The sequence below is a fragment of the Trachemys scripta genome, chromosome 6 (genome assembly GCF_013100865.1).
Source record: "Trachemys scripta elegans isolate TJP31775 chromosome 6, CAS_Tse_1.0, whole genome shotgun sequence".
Lineage (NCBI taxonomy): Eukaryota > Metazoa > Chordata > Testudines > Emydidae > Trachemys > Trachemys scripta.
Window position 1 is genome coordinate 230,992 of NC_048303.1, and position 22,631 is coordinate 253,622.

At 53.6% G+C, this 22,631-nt stretch overlaps 1 protein-coding gene across 1 annotated transcript in view; it reads right to left on the bottom strand.

Annotated features, from left to right (window-relative positions):
* Positions 1 to 22,305, bottom strand: part of LOC117879379 (receptor-type tyrosine-protein phosphatase kappa-like) — a gene marked incomplete in the record, with an annotated part of 69,330 nt that extends 47,025 nt beyond the window's left edge. Inside the window, 5 exon segments of the mRNA XM_034774526.1 lie at positions 7,659 to 7,838; positions 9,067 to 9,255; positions 9,793 to 9,975; positions 20,772 to 20,951; positions 22,122 to 22,305. Of these exon segments, the coding sequence (XP_034630417.1) occupies positions 7,659 to 7,838; positions 9,067 to 9,255; positions 9,793 to 9,975; positions 20,772 to 20,951; positions 22,122 to 22,302 (913 nt within the window).
* Positions 22,306 to 22,631: the final 326 nt, after the last annotated feature.

Genomic DNA, 22,631 nt, shown 5'->3' on the forward strand with positions numbered 1-22,631 from the left:
CCTTGGGGAGCCACGTGTGTTGTTACCACACCACAGGCTGCCGGCTGTCACCTCCGCAGGGCCTGGACTGGGCTGTCTGGTCTCTGACAGATTTCACACCCATGGGCCGTTATTATCATGACTAGTGCGTTTAACACCCACCCACCCCAGGACTCAACGCCGGGCGCTGGGCTGGGAACTCAGTGTGGGGGGAGGCTGGCAGGCTCCCACTGTGTCGTCTTCAGCCCTTACACACAACTTCCCTGCTGGGCAGAGGAAACACTTCATGGCCTGGCTGTGCGTTAACTTTGAATGTGGCTCCAGCTCCTGATCTAACCTCACCCTGGGGGCCGGGGGCGGAGGGTTGGGAGGCAGGAAGGGAGTTAGACAAATAACGGAGTTAATATTTCTCTCGTTCTGTTTGCAGTGTTGCTGTAGCTGAGTTGGTCCCAGGAGATTAGAGAGACGAGGTGCGTGAGGCAATCCTCTTATTGGCCCAGTAAAATATAGGACCTCGCCCACCTGGTCTCTGTAATTCTGTAGAGCTTCACCCCAAGGATCCCAGGCTCTACCCCAGCTACACACAGGGACCACGTCAGCCAGCAGCCAAGTGCAGCTACCCGTGGGGGGAGCAGGGGGGGCTTCTTCTTGGCAACAGCCCCTAGGACCTCAGCATGATTCACCCTGGGGTAGCTAAGGAACTGGCTGAAGCAGTCTCAGAACCGTTAGCAATTATCTCACAGAACTCCGGGAGGACGGGCGAGGTCCCAGAGGTCTGGAGAAGGGCAGACAGGGCCTGTCTTTAAAAGGGGGAGCAAAGAGGACTCTGAGAATTATAGACTGGTCAGCCTGACTTTGCCCCCGGAAAGACACTAGAACAAATTATTAAACCATTAAAGCACCTAGAGAATGATGGGGTTGTAAGGAACAGTCAGCATGGATTTGTCAAGAACAAATCATGCCAAACCAACCTAAATTCCTTCCTTAACAGGGTCACTAGCCTAGCGGATGGTGTTGTTAGATGTTTCGTTGTGTGTGTGTTCCCTCTGTGTGTTGCCCCAGCTCTGCGCAGACAGGTGGCACAGCAGACCTAGAGCAAACCGCCCAATGACCACAAGACCCGTTAAGGGGCAAAGGCACCCGGCCAGGTTTATTGTCGACAAAGCATGGTAATAGCACCTGGAGGACTCTACAGGTACACTTAATACATGTATCCCCGTGACAATGGACCAGCTCAGTGAATGGCGGGACTTTCTGTTCCCCTCTCGGCTGGACCAAGACACTGTCGCAGAGATACCGCTTCATACCCCGATACAAACAAGTTACGTAGTACCCCTCTGACATAATTACTGCTCCCTGATGTGGGTAGTTATCACCCAGCTCCTTGTACATGTTGGTTCAATTAAAACATCTCTGTGACAGTGTACCCCATAAGGCTTTATGGGGAGGGGGTGCTTATAAATGTATGTATGACATACCTGGAATATGTTTTGTGCTGCCTGTGCCATGTAACATATCTCCGTAAAGGTTATGGTCTACTATATCTGTTCATCCTATTTGTACATATATATCATTTTCTACTCGAGGTTAAGAATATGGGCTGTATGCTGGCTTGGTTTCTAAGTAAGCTTTGGGAGGCATTTGGTCAGCTTCTTTAGGAAGGAATTCGCCAGGTTAAGTACCTGATCAGGAAACACTTGGAGAACAATGCATCTTGGAATGCTCCAATCCACATGAGAAGTCTTCCTGGAGACATGCAAGATACCATGTGGACAATGGCTTCGGCCTGTAAAGACTGAGTCATGCAGGGGCATGTGACTTGCCCAGGTGACTCCAGAACTCCATCTTGGAGCTGGACTTTGCATAGGAGGGAGGAGGGGGGTCTCCACCCACAAGAGAGAGTCTATTTAAACCCATGGGAGACCCCTCCATTTGGTCTTCAGCTGGCTAAAGAAGGAGCCTCTCCACCACCCCCCAGGATACTTGAAGGGAACTGAAACAAAGGACAGTAACAAAGGACAGTGAAACACACAAAGGGGTGTGAGTGATTGCTGGACCCAGGCTAAAAGGAGATTAGCCTGTAAAAGGGAGCATTCTGGAACTGGTGAGGAAATTATCTGTATTCAGTTTGATTAGGTATAATTTGCGCATTTTATTTTATTTTACTTGGTGACTTACTTTGTTCTGTCTGTTACTACTTGGAACCACTTAAATCCTACTGTCTGTATTTAATAAAATCACTTTTTATTTAGTAATTCACTCAGAGTATGTATTAATACCTGGGGGAGCAAACAACTGTGCATATCTCTCTATCAGTGTTCTAGAGGGTGAACAATTTATGAGTTTGCCCTGCATAAGCTTTATGCAGGGTAAAACGGATTTATCTGGGTTTAGACCCCATTGGGAGTTGGGCATCTGAGTGCTAAAGACAAGCACACTACTGTGAGCTGTTTTCAGGTAAACTTGCAGCTTTGGGGCAAGTGATTCAGACCCTGGGTCTGTGTTGGAGCAGACGGGAGTGTCTGTCTCAGCAAGACAGGGTGCTGGAGTCCTGAGCTGGCAGGGAAAACAGGAGCAGGGGTAGTCTTGGCACATCGGATGGCAGCTCCCAAGGGGGTTTCTGTGATCCAACCTGTCACAATCTCTATCCATCACCCTGTCATCCTGACCTTATCTTCAGTGTGTTCCTGTTCTCCTTGGGGAATGTTTTTGTACCATCCTTGATACTGGGATGTTCTGGTACCACTCTTCTGGAACGTGTTTGCGTGAGTGCTCTGTGCCTAGCACTTCTCAGGAATGTGCGTTTCTGCAATATCAGCCCTGTTCTTGCCAGATTCTGTGAACTTGCAATGGGGCAGAGCCTGATGTTTGCTCACAGCCTGACTTTTGCTAACTTTGCTTTATATCAGCAAAGCTTGGCCACTACTTCAGCTCAGGCCTCATACCAGGCCTCTGATACAAAGGCTCATATCTTAGGCTCTGTTCCTACTACAGCTGGGGGAAGCAGTACACTTGATATATCTTGGACTTAGTAAGGCTTTGATACAGTCCCACCTGCCATTCTCATATGCAAACTAGGGAAATGTGGTCTCCATGAAATTATTACATGGTGGGTGCAGAACAGGTTGAAAGAGCATACTCAAAGAGGAGTTATCAAGCGGAGTGCCCCAAGGGTCGGTCCTGGGGCTGATTTTGTTCAATATCTTCATTCATGATCTGGAGGATGGTGTGGACTGCACCCTCAGCAAGTTTGCAGATGACACTAAACTGGAAGGAGTGGTAGATACGCTGGAGGGTAGGAATAGCATACAGAGGGACCTAGACAAATTAGAGGATTGGGCCAAAAGAAACCTGATGAGGTTCAACAAGGACAAGTGCAGAGTCCTGCACTTAGGATGGAAGAATCCCATGCACTGTTACAGACTAGGGACCAAGTGGGTAGGCAGCAGTTCTGTAGAAAAGGACCTAGGGGTTACAGTGGACGAGAAGCTGGCTATGACTCGACAGTGTGCCCTCGTTGCCAAGAAGGCCAACGGCATTTTGGTCTGTATAAGTAGGGGCATTGCCAGCAGATCGAGGGATGTGATCGTTCCCCTCTATTCGACATTGGTGAGGCCTTATCTAGAATACTGTGTCCAGTTTTGGGCCCCACACTACAAGAAGGATGTGGAAAAATTGGAAAGAGTCCAGCGGAGGGCAACAAAAATGATTAGGAGCTGGGGCACATGACTTATGAGGAGAGGCTGAGGGAACTGGGATTGTTTAGTCTGCAGAAGAGAAGAATGAGGGGGGATTTGATAGCAGCCTTCAACTACCTGAAGGGGGGTCCCAAAGAGGATGGAGCTTGGCTGTTCTCAGTGGTGGCAGATGACAGAACAAGGAGTAATGGTCTCAAGTTGCAGTGGGGGAGGTTTAGGTTGGATATTAGGAAACACTTTTTCACTAGGAGGGTGGTGAAGCACTGGAATGCGTTACCTAGGGAGGTGGTGGAGTCTCCTTCCTTGGAGGTTTTTAAGGCCCGGCTTGATAAAGCCCTGGCTGGGATGATTTAGTTGGGAATTGGTCCTGCTTTGAGCAGGGGGTTGGACTAGATACCTCCTGAGGTCCTTTCCAACCCTGATATTCTATGATTCTATGAATGGTTCACTGTCAAACTGGGAAGGTGTATCTAGTGGGGTCCCACTGGTCCTGGGTCTGGTACTACTCAATATTTTCATAAATGGCCTGGATAATGGAGTGGAAAGTACATTTATAAAGTTTGTAAATGACACCACGCCGGGAGGGGTTGGAAGCACTAGGAGGACAGGGTTAAAATTCAAAACAACCTTGACAAATTGGAGAACTGCTCTGAATCCAACAAGATGAAATTCAGTAAAGACAAGGCAAAATATTTCAAAGGGGAAGGAAAAATCAAATGCAGAGCTACACACTGGGGAATAACTGGCTAGGGGCAGTGCTGCTAAAATGGACCTGGGGGTTAGAGTGGATCACAAATTCCATATGAGACAACAACGTGTTTGTGGCAGAATGTGCCCTGTGTCCATAGGCGCCGACTCTGTGGGTGCTCCAGGGCTTAAGCACCCACGGCAAAAAAATAGGGGGTGCTAAGCTCCGAAGAGCCAGAGCCTGAGTGTGGAATGTGATGAGTTCTGTGCTGCTACCAACTTCTGCCCTTGGGGCCGGGAGTTTGTGTATAAACAGAGAATCATAGACTATCAGGGTTGGAAGGGACCTCAGGAGGTCATCTAGTTCAACCCCCTGCTCAAAGCAGGACCAATTCCCAACTAAATCATCCCAGCCAGGGCTTTGTCAAGCCGGGCCTTAAAAACCCCCTAACAGAGGGAGAGTGATTAAGATAACGAAAGGCTTGTCATTAAATTAAATTAAAGATTGTGAGATGATCCTGAAAGCAATGCCAGGCAGTCCAGTTAAAAGACAGGAAACAAAGGGTAGGAATAAATGGTCCATTTTCAGAATGGAGAGAGGTAAATGGTGGTGTCCCCCAGGGGTCTGTACTGGGCCCAGTCCTATGCAACATAGTCATAAATGATCTGCAAAAAGGAGTAAACAGTGAGGTGGCAAAATTTGCAGTTTCTTTTCAGGAAAGTTGTGCGCAAGTTGGAGAGAGTCCAGAGGGGAGCAACAAAACGATAAAAGGTTTAGAAAACCTGACCTGTGAGGAAGGTTAAAGTACTGGGCATGGCTACGCTTGAGAAAAGGAGACTGAGGGGGACCCGATAACAGTCTTCAGATATGCGAAGGGCTGTTCTAAAGAGGACAGGGATCAAGTGTTCTCCATGGCCACTGGAGGTGGGACAGGAAGTGATGGACGTAATCGGCAGGAAGGAAGATTTCGTTAGCTATCAGGAAAAACTTTCTAACTCTCAGGGTAGTTCAGCTCTGGAACAGGCTCCCAGGGAGGTTGTGGGATCCCCATCACTGAAGGTTTTTAAGACCAGGTTGGACAAACCCCTGTCAGGGCTGGTTGAGGGTTACTTGGCCCTGCCTCAGCGCAGGGGGCTGGACTAGGCGGCCTGTCGAGGTCCCGTCCAGCCCCACATTTCTCTGATGCCATGACAGAGAAGTCAGTGCTGGTCTGGGCTGCGGCTGCAGGGATCTCTCTGTAGGTAGTTACAGATTCATAAGTGTCAAGGCCAGAAGGGCCCATTCTGACCATCCAGTCTGACCTATTGCCTAGCCCAGGCCAGAGACCCGCCCCGGGGTCCCTGCAGGGGGATCTTCTCCCCTTCTGCCAGCGACTCTGCTGCGCTCAGTAACTGGTGGTGGAATTAGAGCGAATCTTTAGAAAGGCAGCAGCCACCCTCGATGTAAACGCCCCATGTGTCAGAGACCCCACCCCGTCCCAGGGGGCTGTTGCCCTGGGGAATCACCCCCACTGTTAAAAAGTTGCACCATAAATGGCCCCACCCCCACAGTGTCCGCGGGACTGGCACAGTGACAGAGGCTGCAGCTCCGGCTCCTGGGGGCGGCTCTTGGAGTCTCAGTAGAACAGAGCCTCAGCTCCCCCTGCCCCCCGAGCTCTGTCTCTCTGCCTAGGGCCCTGTACAGCTGTGACGAAGTGGGACTGTTCTTAATGTTTCCTCTGAATACTGTGTGGGTGCCTCAGTTTCCCCTATGCATTTCTTAAGTCTCTAGGTGGTGGGATAAAGGCCAGTGTGCATAAATGGCCGACACTCTGTCTCCTGGCAACTAATGGCCAGGCCCTTCCCCTCTTGCAAGGGGATAGCTAAAGTTGTTGGAGAATAAAGAAATCAGGTGACCTCCTGGCTAGGGAAAGAGACAAAGGCCAGAAAGGAGGGGCTGGAGGGGGTTTCAGTTTGGAGCTAGCTGAGGATGGGGAGTGAGTGCAGATGGGATTGTCTGGCTCGCTAGGCCCCAAAATGGACCCGGCTGAGGGATCCCGTTCTCTGTACCTACAAGCTCTGTTTTAGACCGTGTTCCTGTCATCTAATAAACCTCTGTGTTACTGGCTGGCTGAGAGTCACGTCTGACTGCGAAGTGGGGGTGCAGAACCCTCTGGCTTCCCCAGGACCCGGCCTGGGCGGACTCGCTGTGGGAAGCGCACGGAGGGGCATATGCTGAATGCTCCGAGGTCAGACCCAGGAGGTGAAGCCGTGTGAGCTCCTTGCCCTGAAGACAGTCTGCTCCAAGGGAGAGGAGGCTCCCCAAAGTCCTGACTGGCTTTGTGGGGAGCAGTTCCAGAGCATCACCCGGGGACTCCATTGTATGGGGAGACTTTGGCAAACCAGTAAAGTGCCCAAAACCACTATGGCTTATTGTTAAAAGCAAACTGTTAAAAACAAGTCTCAGCTTGACCAAGGCAGGAGGGGAGGGGTTTTTGGGTGCCTCAGAAAGGGCAGCTTGACCCCGCGTCCTTCCTGATAAGAATTGTGTTGAAGTTGCTGACACATGCATTTTAAAAGAGCAGGATGTGCCCAAGGAATGTCTATTGGGGTCTCAAGACTCCAAACTCTGGAAAAACCCACACCTGGTTAATCAATAATCAGAAGGAACCTCTTGCTTGATCATTGAAACTGCTTACTTAACAAGGTTTCTTTAAGGGACATGTAATTCTATTACTAATGTATAAATAAGGGGAAAAAGCTTGAGATAGTGAGACTCGTTTGGGGACTCTTTTGGACTCTTTTTGGACTTTCCCTCTGGATACATCTTGCGGTCCCCTCCGGCAGACGAAAGATTTGGCCACTGGAAGCCTGCCGCTGTGTCACTCGAAAGCCACACTCAGCGTTGGTAATTATCGAGGGTTGGGGGTGTTTTACTAATCTTGTTGCGGACGTGTGTAAGTGCTTGAGACTAAGTAAAGTTTAGCTTTAAGTGAAAGCACTCTTGTGTTGTCCTGTTTGTGCCAGCCAACTATTGGTTGGATGGCCGTGTCTCCCCTGATTTATTTCCTGACACCTCCTCGCACAGAGTAAAAGTTACCAAGAGCTTTGGGTGGAAGGAACCCCAGATAACACCGTGACAATGGCACATCCCCGTAGTGCCTGAGCTGGACCATTGCTCTGATCTGGGACGGCAATTCCTTCCTCCCTACAGTATCACACAGTACAGTACCCCACAGTACAGGGTCACAGAGCATCTGGTACCAGGCCAGGCCCCTGGGATCACAGTGACCCACGTGAGGGGTTCACACTAACCCAGGCAGGCAGCAATCTGATTCCAGATGCTCCGGTTCCCCTGTCCGGTACATCTGATCACAGGCTGCGAGGGTTCGAATCCCTCCGGGCAGCTCAGGGTCACTGGCTCCTCCCTGCTATAATACGTCTTGTCCGGTTCGAACCGCAGAGCTGAGGCCCAGCTGAGTTTGCGGCACTTTTCTGTTGGGAGAACAATCAGGTTTGGGGCCATTAGAAAAGGGCGAGATTCCAGTCCCCACATTAGACTGACAGTCCCTGCCCCAAGGAGCTGTCTGTCTATCCAGCATTTGTACAGCACCTAGCGCCAGGGGGTCGGGAGCCATGGCTGCAGTTCCTAAGGGCTATCGGTGATACAAATAAATAATCACAACAGGCCTTACCCATGAACCCACACACTGATACACACTGGGAGGGATAACTCAGTGGTTTGAGCACTGGCCTGCTAAACCCAGGGTTGTGAGTTCAATCCTTGAGGGGGCCACTTAGGGATCTAGGGCAAAATCAGTACTTGGTCCTGCTAGTGAAGGCAGGGGGCTGGACTTGATGACCCTCCCTTCCAGCTCTATGAGGTAGGTATATCTCCATGTTTTATTTATTTTTATATACAAGCGCTGCCATCCCCACACACTGATACACACCCTCATGTACAGGCGCCGACTCTGTGGGTGCCCTGGGGCTGCTCAGCACCCACTGACAGCCCCACGGATCAGCGCCTCTCCCTCCCCCACAGCACCTCCCGCCCGCCGCTATCAGCTGTTCAGCGTGTGCAGGAGGCGCTGCGGGGGAGGGGTGGAGCGCGGCAGGAAGAGGCGGGGCAGGGTGGGAAGAGGTGGGGCAGGGGTGGGGGCATGGGGGAAAGGGTGGAGTAGGGGTGGAGCCTGGTGTGGAGTGGGGGTCGTGCACCCCCCAGAACTGAGGAAGTTGGTGCCTATGCCCTGCTACACAATGACACACCCCAACACCGCCTACATCGCACAGACACAGCATTACACACCGCTACAAGCTAACACACATCTCCCACCCCCTTACAGACACCTACTATATCCTCAAGCCCCTATTCACACAACAACAACACCCCCCGACACCCTATAGACAACCCCATATACACACCCTTATAATACTTAGCCACACAACCCCCTACACACACACACACACTAAAACACCCCACAGACATCCCCTCACACCCCTCCACCACAGCCTAGAACCTCACCACGCTCCCCCCACGCAGGCTGCTTTGCCCCACACACTCGCTGTCGCTGTCACTTCACGCCCTTCAGAAGGTCCGAGCTGAACACTCAAGACATAAAGACGCCCCAGGAAGTCGTGGGGCCTCCATGGAGGCTCTCGGTGTCCCAGGGTTTGGATCCTGCCCCCAGCCCGTCCAGCCGCCCGTCTGTGCAGAACTCACCCACACAGCTCACACTGCTCGTGTCCCACTCCACGCGCCCAGCCGTCTCCGTACACTGCACCCAAGCCGGGCTCCCCTCGTACTGCTCCGGGCGACAGGTCACCTCAACCCCCTCGCCAACGGCAAACTCTGTCTGTGTGGAGGCAGCAGAGACCGACGGGGGCCAGTTTCCTGCCCTCGTACAAACCCCTGGAGGGAAAGAAATGTCCAGTCTCTGCAAATCCTGTTCTGGGGAAAGGTGCCGCTGGCCGCCCCCGGGTGATCCTGGGGCAGAGCTGAGCCAAAGGGAGCGCAGGAGAAACCAGCACCGCAAAGGACTGGGGAAAGGCGAGGAACACGGACACGCTGGTGACAGGGAGTCCCTGGGCTGGTCCTGCCCTTCCTTATTGGCCCCTGGGCCCAGGGCCTGGGGGGGGGGGAGCGGGGGGGGTGCCCAGTGCAGGGGGGGCCGGCAGCAGGAGAAGCGGGGAGGGGGCCACGTCCCTCGGAAGCACGCCCCAGCGGGGGGGGGGGGGGGGGGGGGGGGGGAGGGAGTTGGGATCTGGCTCAGGGCCCCTGCAACTGAAGCAGGGTTTAGGTCCCCATACGAGAGACTGAGAGGCCAAAACGAACCAGAGAGTTTACTGGGCGAGAACCCACCTGGCTCCGGAGATACCAAAGTGTCACGGAGTCTGGCTGTCGGCCCAGCCCCTGTGCCCGCGGTGACTCGGGGGGGCTCACACTTACCCCGGCAAGTGGGTGTCTCACTCCAGACAGACTGGTTCCCATTTCTGATACACTCGATTGCAGGCGGTGATGGCCGATACCCCTCAGGGCAGCTCAGTGTCACCATGTCACCCAGGGCGTAGAACAGCCCCTCGGGGGTAAACTGCAATCTGGGGTCCCAGGGTTTTGGTATTTCACATTTTTCTGTGTATCAAAGAAATAAGGGGAGACTCTTGAGGGTTACTGAATCCTGCGGCTTCCCCCAGCCATTATGGGCCCGATCCCGAGCCACGCTGGGCACCCACACTATAGTAGGGGTTGCCGGGATCAGCTCCTCTGTGATCAGGTCTATCTCCCCCATTTATCTCTACAGGATTCACACGTGCTCAGGGCCTCAGCGGGGTGGGGTGAGTGAGGTGAGGGCAGGTGAGTCAGCCCCACGGAGTCGCGGAGGGAGGACGTATTTCCCTGGGTGTCCAGGCCAGAAGGGCCCATTCTGACCATCCAGTCTGACCTATTGCCTAGCCCAGGCCAGAGACCCACCTGCAGGGGGGGATCTTCTCCCCGTCTGCCAGCGACTCTGTTGCTCTCAGGCCTGGTCTACACTAGGGGGGGATCGATCTAAGATACGCAACATCAGCGACGAGAATAGCGTAGCTGAAGTCGACGTATCTTAGATCGACTTAGAATTACTAACTTCGCGTCCTCGCGGCGCGGGATTGATGGCCGCATCTCCCCCATTGACTTTGCTTCCGCCTCTCGCCGAGCTGGAGTTCAGCAGTCGACGGGAGAGTGATCGGGGATCAATTTGTCGCGTCTACACTACACGCGATAAATCGATCCCCAATAGATAGATCACTACCCGCCAATCCAGCGAGTAGTGTAGACTAGCCCTCAGTAACTGGTGGTTGAATTAGGCCTTGGCTACACTTGCAAGTTAGAGCGCATTAAATCAGCCCCGGGCGCCCTAACTCACGACGTGTCCACACTAGTAAGACACGTAGAGCACCCGGACTCCCCGGCTGGAGCACTCCTGGTAAGCCACCTCCACAAGAAGCGTAACGCTTGCTGTGCCTTGGCTGAAACGTCCCAGCGTCAGTGTAGACGCCCTGGTCTGTTAATGCGCTCTGATTGGCCTCCAGAAGTGTCCCACAACGCCTGTTCTAGCCACTCTCGTCATCACTTGGAACTCTACTGCCCTGCCCTCAGGTGACCAACCATCAGACCGGCCCTTTAAATTCTCTGGGAATTTTGAAAATCCCCTTCCTGTTTGCTCAGCCAGCCGTGGAGTGCTCTCAGTGCATCTTTCCAGGTGACCATGCCTCCACGCGCCAGGCGAGCCCCAGTATGGAGCAATGGCGAGGTGCTGGACCTCATCAGTGTTTGGGGGGAGGAAGCTGTCCAGTCCCAGCTGCGCTCCAGCCGTAGGAATTACGATACCTTCAGGCAGATATCAAGGGCCATGATGGAAAGGGGCCATGACCTGGCACACTGCAGTGCAGGGTTAAAGTGAAGGAGCTGCACAATGCCTACCGCAAAGCCCACGAGGCAAACCGCCACTCCGGTGCTGCCCCCGCAACCTGCCATTTCTACAAAGAGCTGGACGCGATACTTGGGGGCAACCCCACCTCCACTCCGAAGACCACCATGGACACTTCAGGGGCCGTAAGCAGTACAGAGTTCCACAAGGCAGGAGGAGGAAAGCAGGAGTGAGCGTGCTGAGGAGGAGGGGGACCCAGAGGACAGCCCAGCATCCATAGATGCATGCAGCCAGGAGCTGTTCTCAAGCCAGGAGGAAGGTAGCCAGTCGCAGCGGATGGTGCTTGGGGAAGAACAAACAGCGGAGGAGGTGCCTGGTAAGCGGCTTTTATTTTGGGAAGGAAATTGTTTGGTGTGGATGTCACGTTATTGACTTGAACTGGAACCATATAGAACATGGTTGCAACCAAAGTCCTGTAGTGGCACCAAATCTTGTATAAAGGGGATCAAATGAGGTGTCTAAGACAAGGTTATGGTTTGCTGGTTATGATTATGCTGTCTATATGTGTGTATCAGTTTTGTAGTTGAAGTTATGAATATTGGCTCTATACTGTCTGTATTTCAAACTTATGCTATGCTGCTGGGTGACACCCCAGACAAGCTGGTGTTAGCTCTGCCTAGCCTGCTTGATGGCCCATTAAGGACCATCAGCTATACAATGGACCCATTGAGAGAAGGCAAATACACCTTGTAAGTCTGCAAAGTATGCAGGGACTGGCCTATGTGACTCCAGACTCCATTTTGCTCTAATTTTCCACAGTAAGAACAAAGAGGTGTTCTTACACCTGGAAAAGACTATAAAAGGCTGATGCCTCATCTCCATTTGGTCTTCAGTCCTGCTTCTTACTTCTGGAGAGACTTTGCTACAAACTGAAGCTCTACACAAAGGACTGAGGACCCATCCCAGCGGGGGATGTTCCAGAGACTTGATTTGAACCTGCAGTTTTATCTATCGCTGCTGCAAGCCATGAACCAAGAACTTTGCCATTACTGTATGTAATTGATTCCATTTAACCAATTCTATCTCTCATCTCTATCTTTTTCCTTTTATGAATAAATCTTTAGATTTTAGATTCTAAAGGATTGGCAACAGCGTGATTTGTGGGTAAGATCTGATTTGTATATTGACCTGGGTCTGGGGCTTGGTCCTTTGGGATCAGGAGAACCTTTTTCTTTTACTGGGGTACTGGTTTTCATAACCATTTGTCCCCATAACAAGTGGTACTGGTGGTAATACTGGGAAACTGGAGTGTCTAAGGGAATTGCTTGTGTGACTTGTGGTTAGCCAGTGGGGTGAGACCGAAGTCCTCTTAGATTGGCTGGTTGGTGCCTTAGAGGTGGAAAAACCCCAGCCTTGGGCTGTAACTGCCCTGTTTTAGCAATTTGTCCTGAATTGGCACTCTCAGTTGGGTCCTGCCAGAACCGCATTGTCACACTCATCCTGTGGAAAATGTGGGGACAGTGCTCAGTATAGGGGCCCCCTTCAGCTGTTGGCTCTCCCCAAGGCACAGAACCAACCCCAGAGGACACTATGGCCTTGAAACAATCAGTCCCCCTTGCTCCTGTGCTTACTCACCATTTTGGGGCTCCCGTGTGACGTTATTGACATAAACTGGGATCGTCTAGATCATTGTTGCAACCAAGGTCCTGTAGTGGCACCCAAATCTTGTATAAAGGGGGTCAAATGGGGTGTCTAGGACAAGGTTATGGTTTACTGGTTATGATTATGCTGTCTATATGTGTGTATCAGTTTTCTAGTTAAAGTTATGAATATTGGCTCTATACTGTCTGTATGGCAAACTTATGCTATGCTTCTGGGTGACATCCCAGACAAGCTGAGATTAGCTCTGCCTAGCCTGCTTGATGGCCCATTAAGGACCATCAGCTATACAATGGACCCATTGAGAGAAGGCAGATACACCTTGTAACTCAGCGAAGTATGCAAGGACTGGCCCATGTGACTCCAGACTCCATTTGGCTGTAAGGAGGTAACAAGGAGGTGTTCTTACTCCTGGAAAAGACTATATAAGGCTGATGCCTCATCTCCATCTTGTCTTCAATCCTGCTTCATACCTCTGGAGGAACTTTGCTACAAGCTGAAGCTTTGAACAAAGGACTGAGAACCCATCCCAGAGGGGGATGTATTCCAGAGACTTGATTTAAACCTGCAGTTTATTCCATCGCTGCTGCAAGCCTGAACCAAGAACTTTGCCATTACTGTATGTAATTGATTCCATTTAACCAATTCTAACTCTCATCTCTATCTTTTTCCTTTTATGAATAAACCTTTAGATTTTAGATTCTAAAGGATTGGCAACAGCGAGATTTGTGGGTAAGATCTGATTTGTATATTGACCTGGGTCTGGGGCTTGGTCCTTTGGGATCAGGAGAACCTTTTTCTTTTACTGGGGTATTGGTTTTCATAACCATTTGTCCCCATAACGAGTGGCACTGGTGGTAATACTGGGAAACTGGGGTGTTTAAGGAGATTGCTTGTGAGACTTGCAGTTAGCCAGTGGGGTGAGACTGAAGTCCTCTTAGTCTGGCTGGTTTGGTGCCTTAGAGGTGGAAAGAACCCCAGCCTTGGGCTGTAACTGCCCTGTTTGAGCAATTTGTCCTGAGTTGGCGCTCTCAGTTGGGTTCCGCCAGAACCGCATTGTCACACCTGTGGAAAATGTGGGGACAGTGCTCAGTATAGGGGCCCCCTGCAGCTGTTGGCTCTCCCCAAGGCACAGAACCAACCCCAGAGGACACTATGGCCCTGAAACAATCAGTCCTCCTTGCCCCTGTGCTTACTCACCATTTTGGGGCTCCTGTGGGTTATGTGCGCTCGCTTGGGATGGGCAAATTCTGCTATTGTGTACACTGTACTTGTCTTTACGTACGGGCGAATCATTGCTCTGTCTGGTGTGAACAATGCTGCCTCTGTTAAGTGTTGCATTTTGGCTTTACAGATGCAACCTTGAGATCCCAGCTGTCCTTGTTATCAATGGCCGAAAGACTCCAAAGAATCAGGAAGCGTCCGCGAAGAACCAAAGAGAAAATCAAAAAGTGCAGGAGTGGCGGGAGACTGAAAGGAGGCTCTGCCAGCAGAATGCGGATCACCAGCAACAAGCCACGGAGCGGCTCGTAAGCATTATGGAGCGCCAAGCGGACTTGATACAGGCGCTCACGGCACTGCAGACGGAGCAGATCTGCCCCACCCCCCCGCAGCCCTTGTCCCAAAACTCTTTCCCTTGTGTTCCCATGTCACCACCAACCCACTTCCCCCAACATCCAGTTTCTTACCGACACCAGCTGCCTCCAACACCTGTAGCTTCACCACCCAGCCCTGCAAACTACAACCCTTACCCACTGACTCAACCCCCATCACCATGCATTTTAGCCAGCCTGAAGTGCAGCACTCATTGCACGGCACTCCAGACAGAAATGATAACAGGACACACGCAAATCTGTGATTGTCCCGTTCCCTACCCTCCCCCTTCCCTCCTCCCACACAACACAGATGTGTCCTGCCCTTTCTGTTTCCCCAGCAGTTGTGTTTCTTTTCATTAAATGGATTTTTTTGCTTTGAAAACGTTCTTTATTATTGCATAACGTAAAAGATCCCGTAGCCCAGGAAAGCAACAGGCACTGCAAGTCAGTGCATCATATGTAGCAAACACAGATGCCTACTAGCATTGGAACCACTGCACTTCGCTCCCGTGAAGAGCACCAAACATTACTGAAACAACAAAGAGTCTGGTGGCACCTTAAAGACTAACAGATTTATTTGGGCATAAGCTTTCGTGAGTAAAAACCTCACTTCTTCGGATGCATAGAGCCATTACTGGTGGCTTTCAGCCTCAAATTGCTCCCTCAAGGCATCCCTAATCCTTGCAGCCCCGTGCTGGGCCCCTCTAATAGCCCTGGTCTCTGGCCGTTCAAATTCAGCCTCCAGGTGTTGAACCTCCATGGTCCATGCCTGAGTGAAGCTTTCACCCTTCTCTTCACAAATGTTATGGAGGGTTGTGACGCAGTAGGGAGCGGGGCGGATTGACCGGGGAATGTCGTCTAGTTTTACTGGACTGTCTGCATGGGGGATGGGAGAGCAGGGGATGACTTTAATTAAGGGACAGAACCTGAGCCTGTAACCTGAGCCAGGAAGGGGGTGGGGCCAGGTGACACCTTTGCCCGGGAAACTGGACAAAAGGAGAGGGGGAGAGAAGGAGGGGGAGAGAGCCTGCGGGAGGGGTTTTGGTTTCAGTTTTGGGCTGGCACCGAAGAGGCAGGGAACCCCAAGTCTGGGGTCTAAGATCTTTGTCCCCCAGAGGAACCTGACTGAGGGGTCCTGGTTGTACTTACAAGCCCTGCTTGGGACTGTGTTCCTGTCGTCTAATAAACCTTCTTTTGTACTGTCTGGCTGAGAGTCACGGTGAATCACAGGAAGTGAGGGTGCAGGGTGCTGACTCCCGCACACTCCATGACAACTGGTGGCAGAGGTGGGATCTACTGCACCCCGTGGACGGCGCTTCCTGCAGTAAGTGACTAGGGAGCAGTAAAACAAAGGGGGATTGACGGGGACCAGGCGTGCTGAAGAGTCAGCGAGGGACGGTTTCAGGGGGCGATTACACAGGGTTAACTGGGTAGAGACCCAGCCGGGCGAGAGGCAGCCTTCCCAGGGAAGGGGGGCTGGCAGCTTACCAACTGCTCAGGAGTGAGGAGGGCTCCAGGCCAGCTCCTCTGGAGGGCTGGATGCCCTGGACTCAAGGTTCTCGGTTTATAGGGTGGGCGCGGGGCTGTCCCTGCGGAGCAAGTGCCTTGTTCCCCTGGAGGTGGACGGGAGGAAGGTCAATGGATACTGGGACACAGGTGCTGAGGTGACACTGGCCCGGCCCGAGGTGGTAGCTCCAGATCAGGTAATGCCCAACACCTAACTAACCCTGACGGGGGTGGGCGGGACTCCATTTAAGGTGCCCGTGGCGAGGGTACACCTGAAATGGCGGGCCAAGGAGGGCCCCAAGGAAGTGGGGGTGCATCATCATTTGCCCACTGAGCTCTTAAATGGGGGGGGGGGGGGGACCCGGGGGACTGGCCCAGCAACCCCCAGGGTGCCCTGGTCGTGACTCGTAGCCCGAGCCTGCAAGGGACACTGCATCTTGACCTCGGGGAGGGTACCTTGCAGGACCCTAACCTGGTGGGGAGGGAACGCCCAGGGACACGGCTCAGGGAGGCTGCGGCTTCAGACCCAGCCGGTGAGAAAGAGCAGGTGGCCATCCCTGTCCCAGCTGCTGAGTTCCAGGCCGAGGTGCAGAAAGATCCCTCCTTGCGGAAGATAAGGGACCTGGCCGACCTCAGTGCGGTACAGACCATGGGGAGAGGTGGCCGGAAAAGGCTCCTGTGGGAGAAAGGGTGCCTGTACCGAGAATGGGCTCCCCCAGGGAAAATGGAGTCAGGGGGGATCAGGAGGCAGCTGGTGGTACCCCAGAAATATCGCCGCCAGCTGCTGTGCCGGGCCCATGACATTCCCCTCTCAGGGCACCAGGGAACCTGGCGTACCCAGCAGAGGCTGCTACGGAGCTTTTACTGGCCTGGGGTCTTTGTTACTGTCCGACAGTACTGCGGATCCTGTGACCCCTGTCAGAGGGTGGGGAAGGCCTGGGACAAGGGGAAAACGGCTTTGAGACCTTTGCCCATCATAGAGGAGCCTTTCCAGAAGGTGGCCATGGACATAGTGGGGCCTCTCAGCAAGACGACCCGGTCGGGGAAGAAATACATTTTGGTGGTGGTAAATTTCGCCACCCGCTACCCCGAGGCAGTGCCCTTATCGTCCATCGAAGCGGACACTGTGGCAGATGCACTGCTGACCATTTTCAGCCGAGTGGGGTTCCCCAAGGAAGTCCTGACAGACCAAGGTCCAACTTCATGTCAGCCCTACTCCGGTGCTTGTGGAAGAAATGTGGGATTCGGCAGAGCTGGATGCAGATGCCAGGCTGAAATCGGCCTTTGTCACCCCTCTGGGGCTCTATGAGTTCCTGACCCTGCCCTTCGGCCTCAAGGGAGCGCCGGCCACCTTCGAGCGCCTGGTGGATCAGCTACTGAGGGGGATGGAGAGTTTTGCCGTGCCGCACATTGATGACATCTGTGTCTTTAGCCAGACCTGGGAGGACCACATGTCCCAGGTTAGACAAGTGCTGGACCGACTCCAGGAGGCTGGGCTGACCGTAAAACCGGAGAAGTGCAAGGTGGGGATGGCTGAGGTATCCTACCTAGGCCACCGGGTGGGAAGCGCCTGCCTAAAGCCGGAACCAGCCAAAGTGGAGGTGATCAGAGACTGGCCCGCTCCGCAAACCAAAAAGCAGGTCCAAGCCTTTATTGGGATGGCAGGGTACTATCGAAGGTTTGTGCCCCACTTTAGCTCCATAGCCGCCCCCATCACTGAGCTGTGCAAGAAGGGGAAGCCAGACAAGGTGGTCTGGACCAAGGAGTGCCAGGAGGCTCTCCGGGCGCTGAAGGAGGATCTGGTCAGTGGCCCAGTTCTGGCAAACCCAGACTTTGACAAGCCCTTTATGGTGTTCACCGATGCCTCAGACACGGGACTGGGGGTGGTGTTAATGCAGGAGGATGAAAAGGGGAGAGACACCCCATCGTGTACCTGAGTAAGAAGTTGCTACCCCGGGAGCAGAACTACGCGGCCATCGAGAAGGAATGCCTGGCCATGGTGTGGGCCCTCAAGAAACTAGAGCCATATCTCTTTGGGCGTCACTTCACCGTGCACACCGACCACTCTCCCCTGACCTGGCTGCACCAGATTAAAGGAGCCAACGCCAAGCTTCTGAGATGGAGCCTGCTCCTTCAGGATTAGGACATGGACGTGGTCCACGGGAAGGGAAGTGACAACCTGATAGCGGACGCGTTGTCCCGGAGAGGGGACCCTGAACTTCCCCCGGTCACTGGTCAGAGTGACCCCGCTCAGTTCAGTCTCCAAGGGGGGAGAGATGTGACACACTAGGGAGCGGGACGGATTGACCTGGGAATGTCGTCTAGTTTTACTGGGACTGTCTGCATTGGGGATGGGAGAGCAGGGGATGACTTTAATTGAGGGATGGGAACCTGAGCCTGTAACCTGAGCCAGGAAGGGGGTGGGGCCAGGTGACACCTTTGTCTGGGAAACTGGACAAAGGGAGAGGGGGAGGGAAGGAGGGGAGAGAGCCTGCGGGAGGGGGTTTTGGTTTCAGTTTTGGGCTGGCTGGGAAGACGCAGGGAACCCCAAGTCTAAGATCCTTGCTCCCCCAGAGGGACCTGGCTGACGGGTCCTGGTTGTACCTACAAGCTCTGGTTTAGACTGTGTCCCTGTCGTCTAATAAACCTTCTGTGTTACTGGCTGGCTGAGAGTCACGGTGAATCTCAGGAAGAGGGGTGCAGGGCCCTGACTCCCCCCTACTCCGTGACAAGGGTACAGCACGTGGCTATAACCCTGGGGATTCTGTCATCGGCCAGGTCCAGCTTCCCATACAGACAGCACCAGCAGCCCTTTAAACAGCCAAAAGCACACTCCACAGTCATTCTGCACCGGCTCAGCCTGTTGTTGAACCGCTCCTTGCTGCTGTCAAGGCTCCTTGTGTAGGGTTTCATGAGCCACGGCATTAAGGGGTAAGCAGGGTTTCCAAGGATCACAATGGGCATTTCGACTTCCCCTACCGTGATCTTCTGGTCTGGGAAAAAAGTCCCGGCCTGCAGCTTCCTGAACAGGCCTGTGATCCGAAAAATGCATGTGCCATGCACCTTTCCGGGCCAGCCTGCGTTAATGTCATTGAAACGCCCACCGTGATCCACAAGCGCCTGGAGAACCATAGAGAAATACCCCTTCCGATTAACGTACTCGGAGGCTCATGGTCTGGTGCCAGAATTGGAATATGCGTCCCATCTATCACCCCTCCGCCGTTAGAGAAACCCATTTGTGCAAAGCCAGCCACTATTTCCTGCACGTTACCCAGAGTCACGGTTCTTCTGAGCAGGATGCGATTAATGGCCTTGCAAACTTGCATCAACACGATTCCAATGGTTGATTTTCCCACTCCAAACTGGTTAGCGACCGATCAGTAGCTGTCTGGAGTTGCCAGCTTCCAGATTGCAATAGCCACCCGCTTCTCCACCGGCAGGGCAGCTCTCAATCTCGTGTCCTTGTGCTGCAGGGTGGGGGCAAGCTCCTCACACAGTCCCATGAAGTGGCTTTTCTCATCCGAAAGTTCTGCAGCCACTGCTCGTCATCCCAGACTTCCATGACGATGTGATCCCACCACTCAGTGCTTGTTTCCCGAGCCCAAAAGCGGCGTTCCACGGTGGTGAGCATGTCCGTGAATGCCACAAGCAATCTCGTGTCATAAGCATTATGCAAGTCGACATCACCATCAGACTCTTCACTGTCAGTTTGTAGCTTAAGGAGTAACTCGACTGCAATTTGTGACGTGCTGGCGAGACCCATCAGCATATTCCTCACAAGTTCAGGATCCATTCCCGCAGACCGAAAGGCAAGACAGAGCGCGCAGTACAAAAAACATTGAAAGATGGCGCCAAGTGTGGATGGAAGCACAGGGATTGCTGGGATGCGAAGCGATGCATCACAGAGCATTGGGACAGGACCAGGGCTGGCTCTGGCTTTTTGGCTGCCCCAAGCAAAAAAAAAACAAAAAAAACGGGGCGGCCAGAATGGCAAAGCAAAAAAAAAAAGCGGCCATGCCGCCCTAGGATTGGGCCGAATGCCGCCTCCAACAATCTGCCGCCCCAAGCACCAGTTTGCTCAACTGGTGCCTGGAGCCGGCCCTGGACAGGACCCAGAATGCCCTGTACCCTCCCGCCCCCCTCCCACAAGCCACAGCGCCAGAATTGGAAGAGGTGCTCTGTGGGATAGCGGCCCATAATGCTCCACTCCCAATGCCGCAAATGTGGCCACACCAGTGCGCTTGCAGCTGACAGTGTGAACACACGGCAGCGCTTTCCCTGCTGCGCTCTCCGAGGGCTGGTTTAACTCACAGCGCTCTACATCTGCAAGGGAGATCAGAGCGAATCTTTGGAAAGGCAGCAGCCACTCTCAATGTAAATGCTCCATGTGTCAGAGACCCCACCCTGTCCCGGGGGGGCTGTTCCCCTGGGGAATCACCCCCACTGTTAAAAAGTTGCACCATAAATGGCCCCACCCCCACAGTGTCCGCGGGACTGGCACAGCGACAGAGGCTGCAGCTCCGGCTCCGGGGGCGGCTCTGGGAGTCTCAGTAGAACAGAGCCTCAGCTCCCCCTGCCCCCGAGCTCTGTCTCTCTGCCTAGGGCCCTGTACGGCATGTCCCCCAGCGCCTGAGCTGGGCCATTGCTCTGATCTGGGACAGCAATTCCTTCCTCCCTACAGTATCGAAGGGTCACGGAGCATCCGGCACCAGGCCAGGCCCCTGGGATCACAGTGACCCATGTCGGGGGTTCACACTTACCCAGGCAGGCAGCAGTCTGATTCCAGACACTCCGGTTCCCCTGTCCGGTACATCTGATCACGGGCTGTGAGGGTTCGAACCCCTCAGGGCAGCTCAGGGTCACTGACTCCTCCCAGCTATAATACGTCTTGTCCGGTTCGAACCGCAGAGCTGAGGCCCAGCTGGGTTTGCGGCACTTTTCTGTTGGGAGAACAATCAGGTTTGGGGCCATTAGAAAAGGGCGAGATTCCAGTCCCCACATTAGACTGTCAGTCCCTGCCCCAAGGAGCTGTCTGTCTGTCCACAATTTGTACAGCGCCTAGCACCAGGGGGTCTGGGGTCATCGCTGGGGTCCCTAAGGGCTACTGGTAATTGTGACGAAGTGGGACTGTTCTTAATGTTTCCTCTGAATACTATAGGGATGCCTCAGTTTCCCCTATGCATTTCTTAAGTCTCTAGGTGGTGGGATAAAGGCCAGTGCACATAAATGGCCAATACTCTGTCTCCTGGCAACTAATGGCCGGGACCCTTTCCCACTGGAAGGGGATGCTAAAGGTGTTGGAGAACAAAGAGATCAGGTGATCTCCTGGCCCTGGAAAGGAACAAAGCCCAGAGGAGGAGGGGCTGGAGGGTGAGTCAGTTTGGAACTAGCTGGGGAAGAGGAGTGAAGTGCAGAGGTCATTGTCTGGCTCACTGCCCCCCAAAATGGACCCGGCTGAGGGGTCCTGTTCTCGGTACCTACAAGCTCCAGTTTAGACTGTGTTCCTGTCATCTAATAAACCTCTGTATTACTGGCTGGCTGAGAGTCACGCCTGACTGTGAAGTGGGGGTGCAGGACCCTCTGGCTTCCCCAGGACCCCGCCAGGGTGGACTCACTGGGGGAAGCACACAGAGGGGCAGAGGATGCTGAATGCTCCAAGGTCAGACCCAGGAAGGTGAAGCCATGTGAGCTTCTTGCCCTGAAGACAGTCTGCTCCAAGGGAGAGGAGGCTCCCCAGAGTCCTGACTGGCTTTGTGGGGAGCAGTTCCAGAGCATCGCCCGGGGACTCCGTGACAGTAATACAAATAAATACTCACAACAGGCCTTACCCATGAACCCACACACTGATACACACTGTTATGTACAGGCGCTGACATCCCCTCACACCCCTCCAACACAGCCTAGAACCTCACCACACTCCCCCCACGCAGGCTGCTTTGCCCCACACACTCGCTGTTGCTGTCACTTCACGCCCTTCAGCAGGTCCGAGCTGAACACTCAAGACATAAAGACGCCCCAGGAAGTTGTGGGGCCCCCTTGGAGGCTCTCGGTGTCCCAGGATTTGGATTCTGCCCCCAGCCCGTCCGGCCGCCCGTCTGTGCAGAACTCACCCACACAGCTCACATTGCTCGTGTCCCACTCCACGCGCCCAGCCGTCTCCATACACTGCACCCAAGCCGGGCGCCCCTCGTACTGTTCCTGGCGACAGGTCACCAGAATCCTCTCGCCAACGGCAAACTCTGTCTGTGCGGAGGCAGCAGAGACCGACGGGGGCCAGTTTCCTGCCGTCATACAAACCCCTGGAGGGAAAGAAATGTCCAGTCTCTTCAAATCCTGTTCTGGTGAAAGGTGCCGCTGGCCGCCCCCGGGTGATCCTGGGGCAGAGCTGAGCCAAAGGGAGCGCGGGAGAAACCAGCACAGCAAAGGGCTGGGGAAAGGCGAGGAACATGGACACGCTGGTGACAGGGAGTCTCTGGGCTGGTCCTGCCCTTCCTTATTGACCCCTGGGCCCAGGGCCTGGGTGGGGGGGAGTTGGGGTCTGGCTCAAGGCCCCTGCAATTCCAGCAGGGTTTAGGTCCCCATACGAGAGGCTGAAAGGCCAAAACGAACCAGAGGGTTTA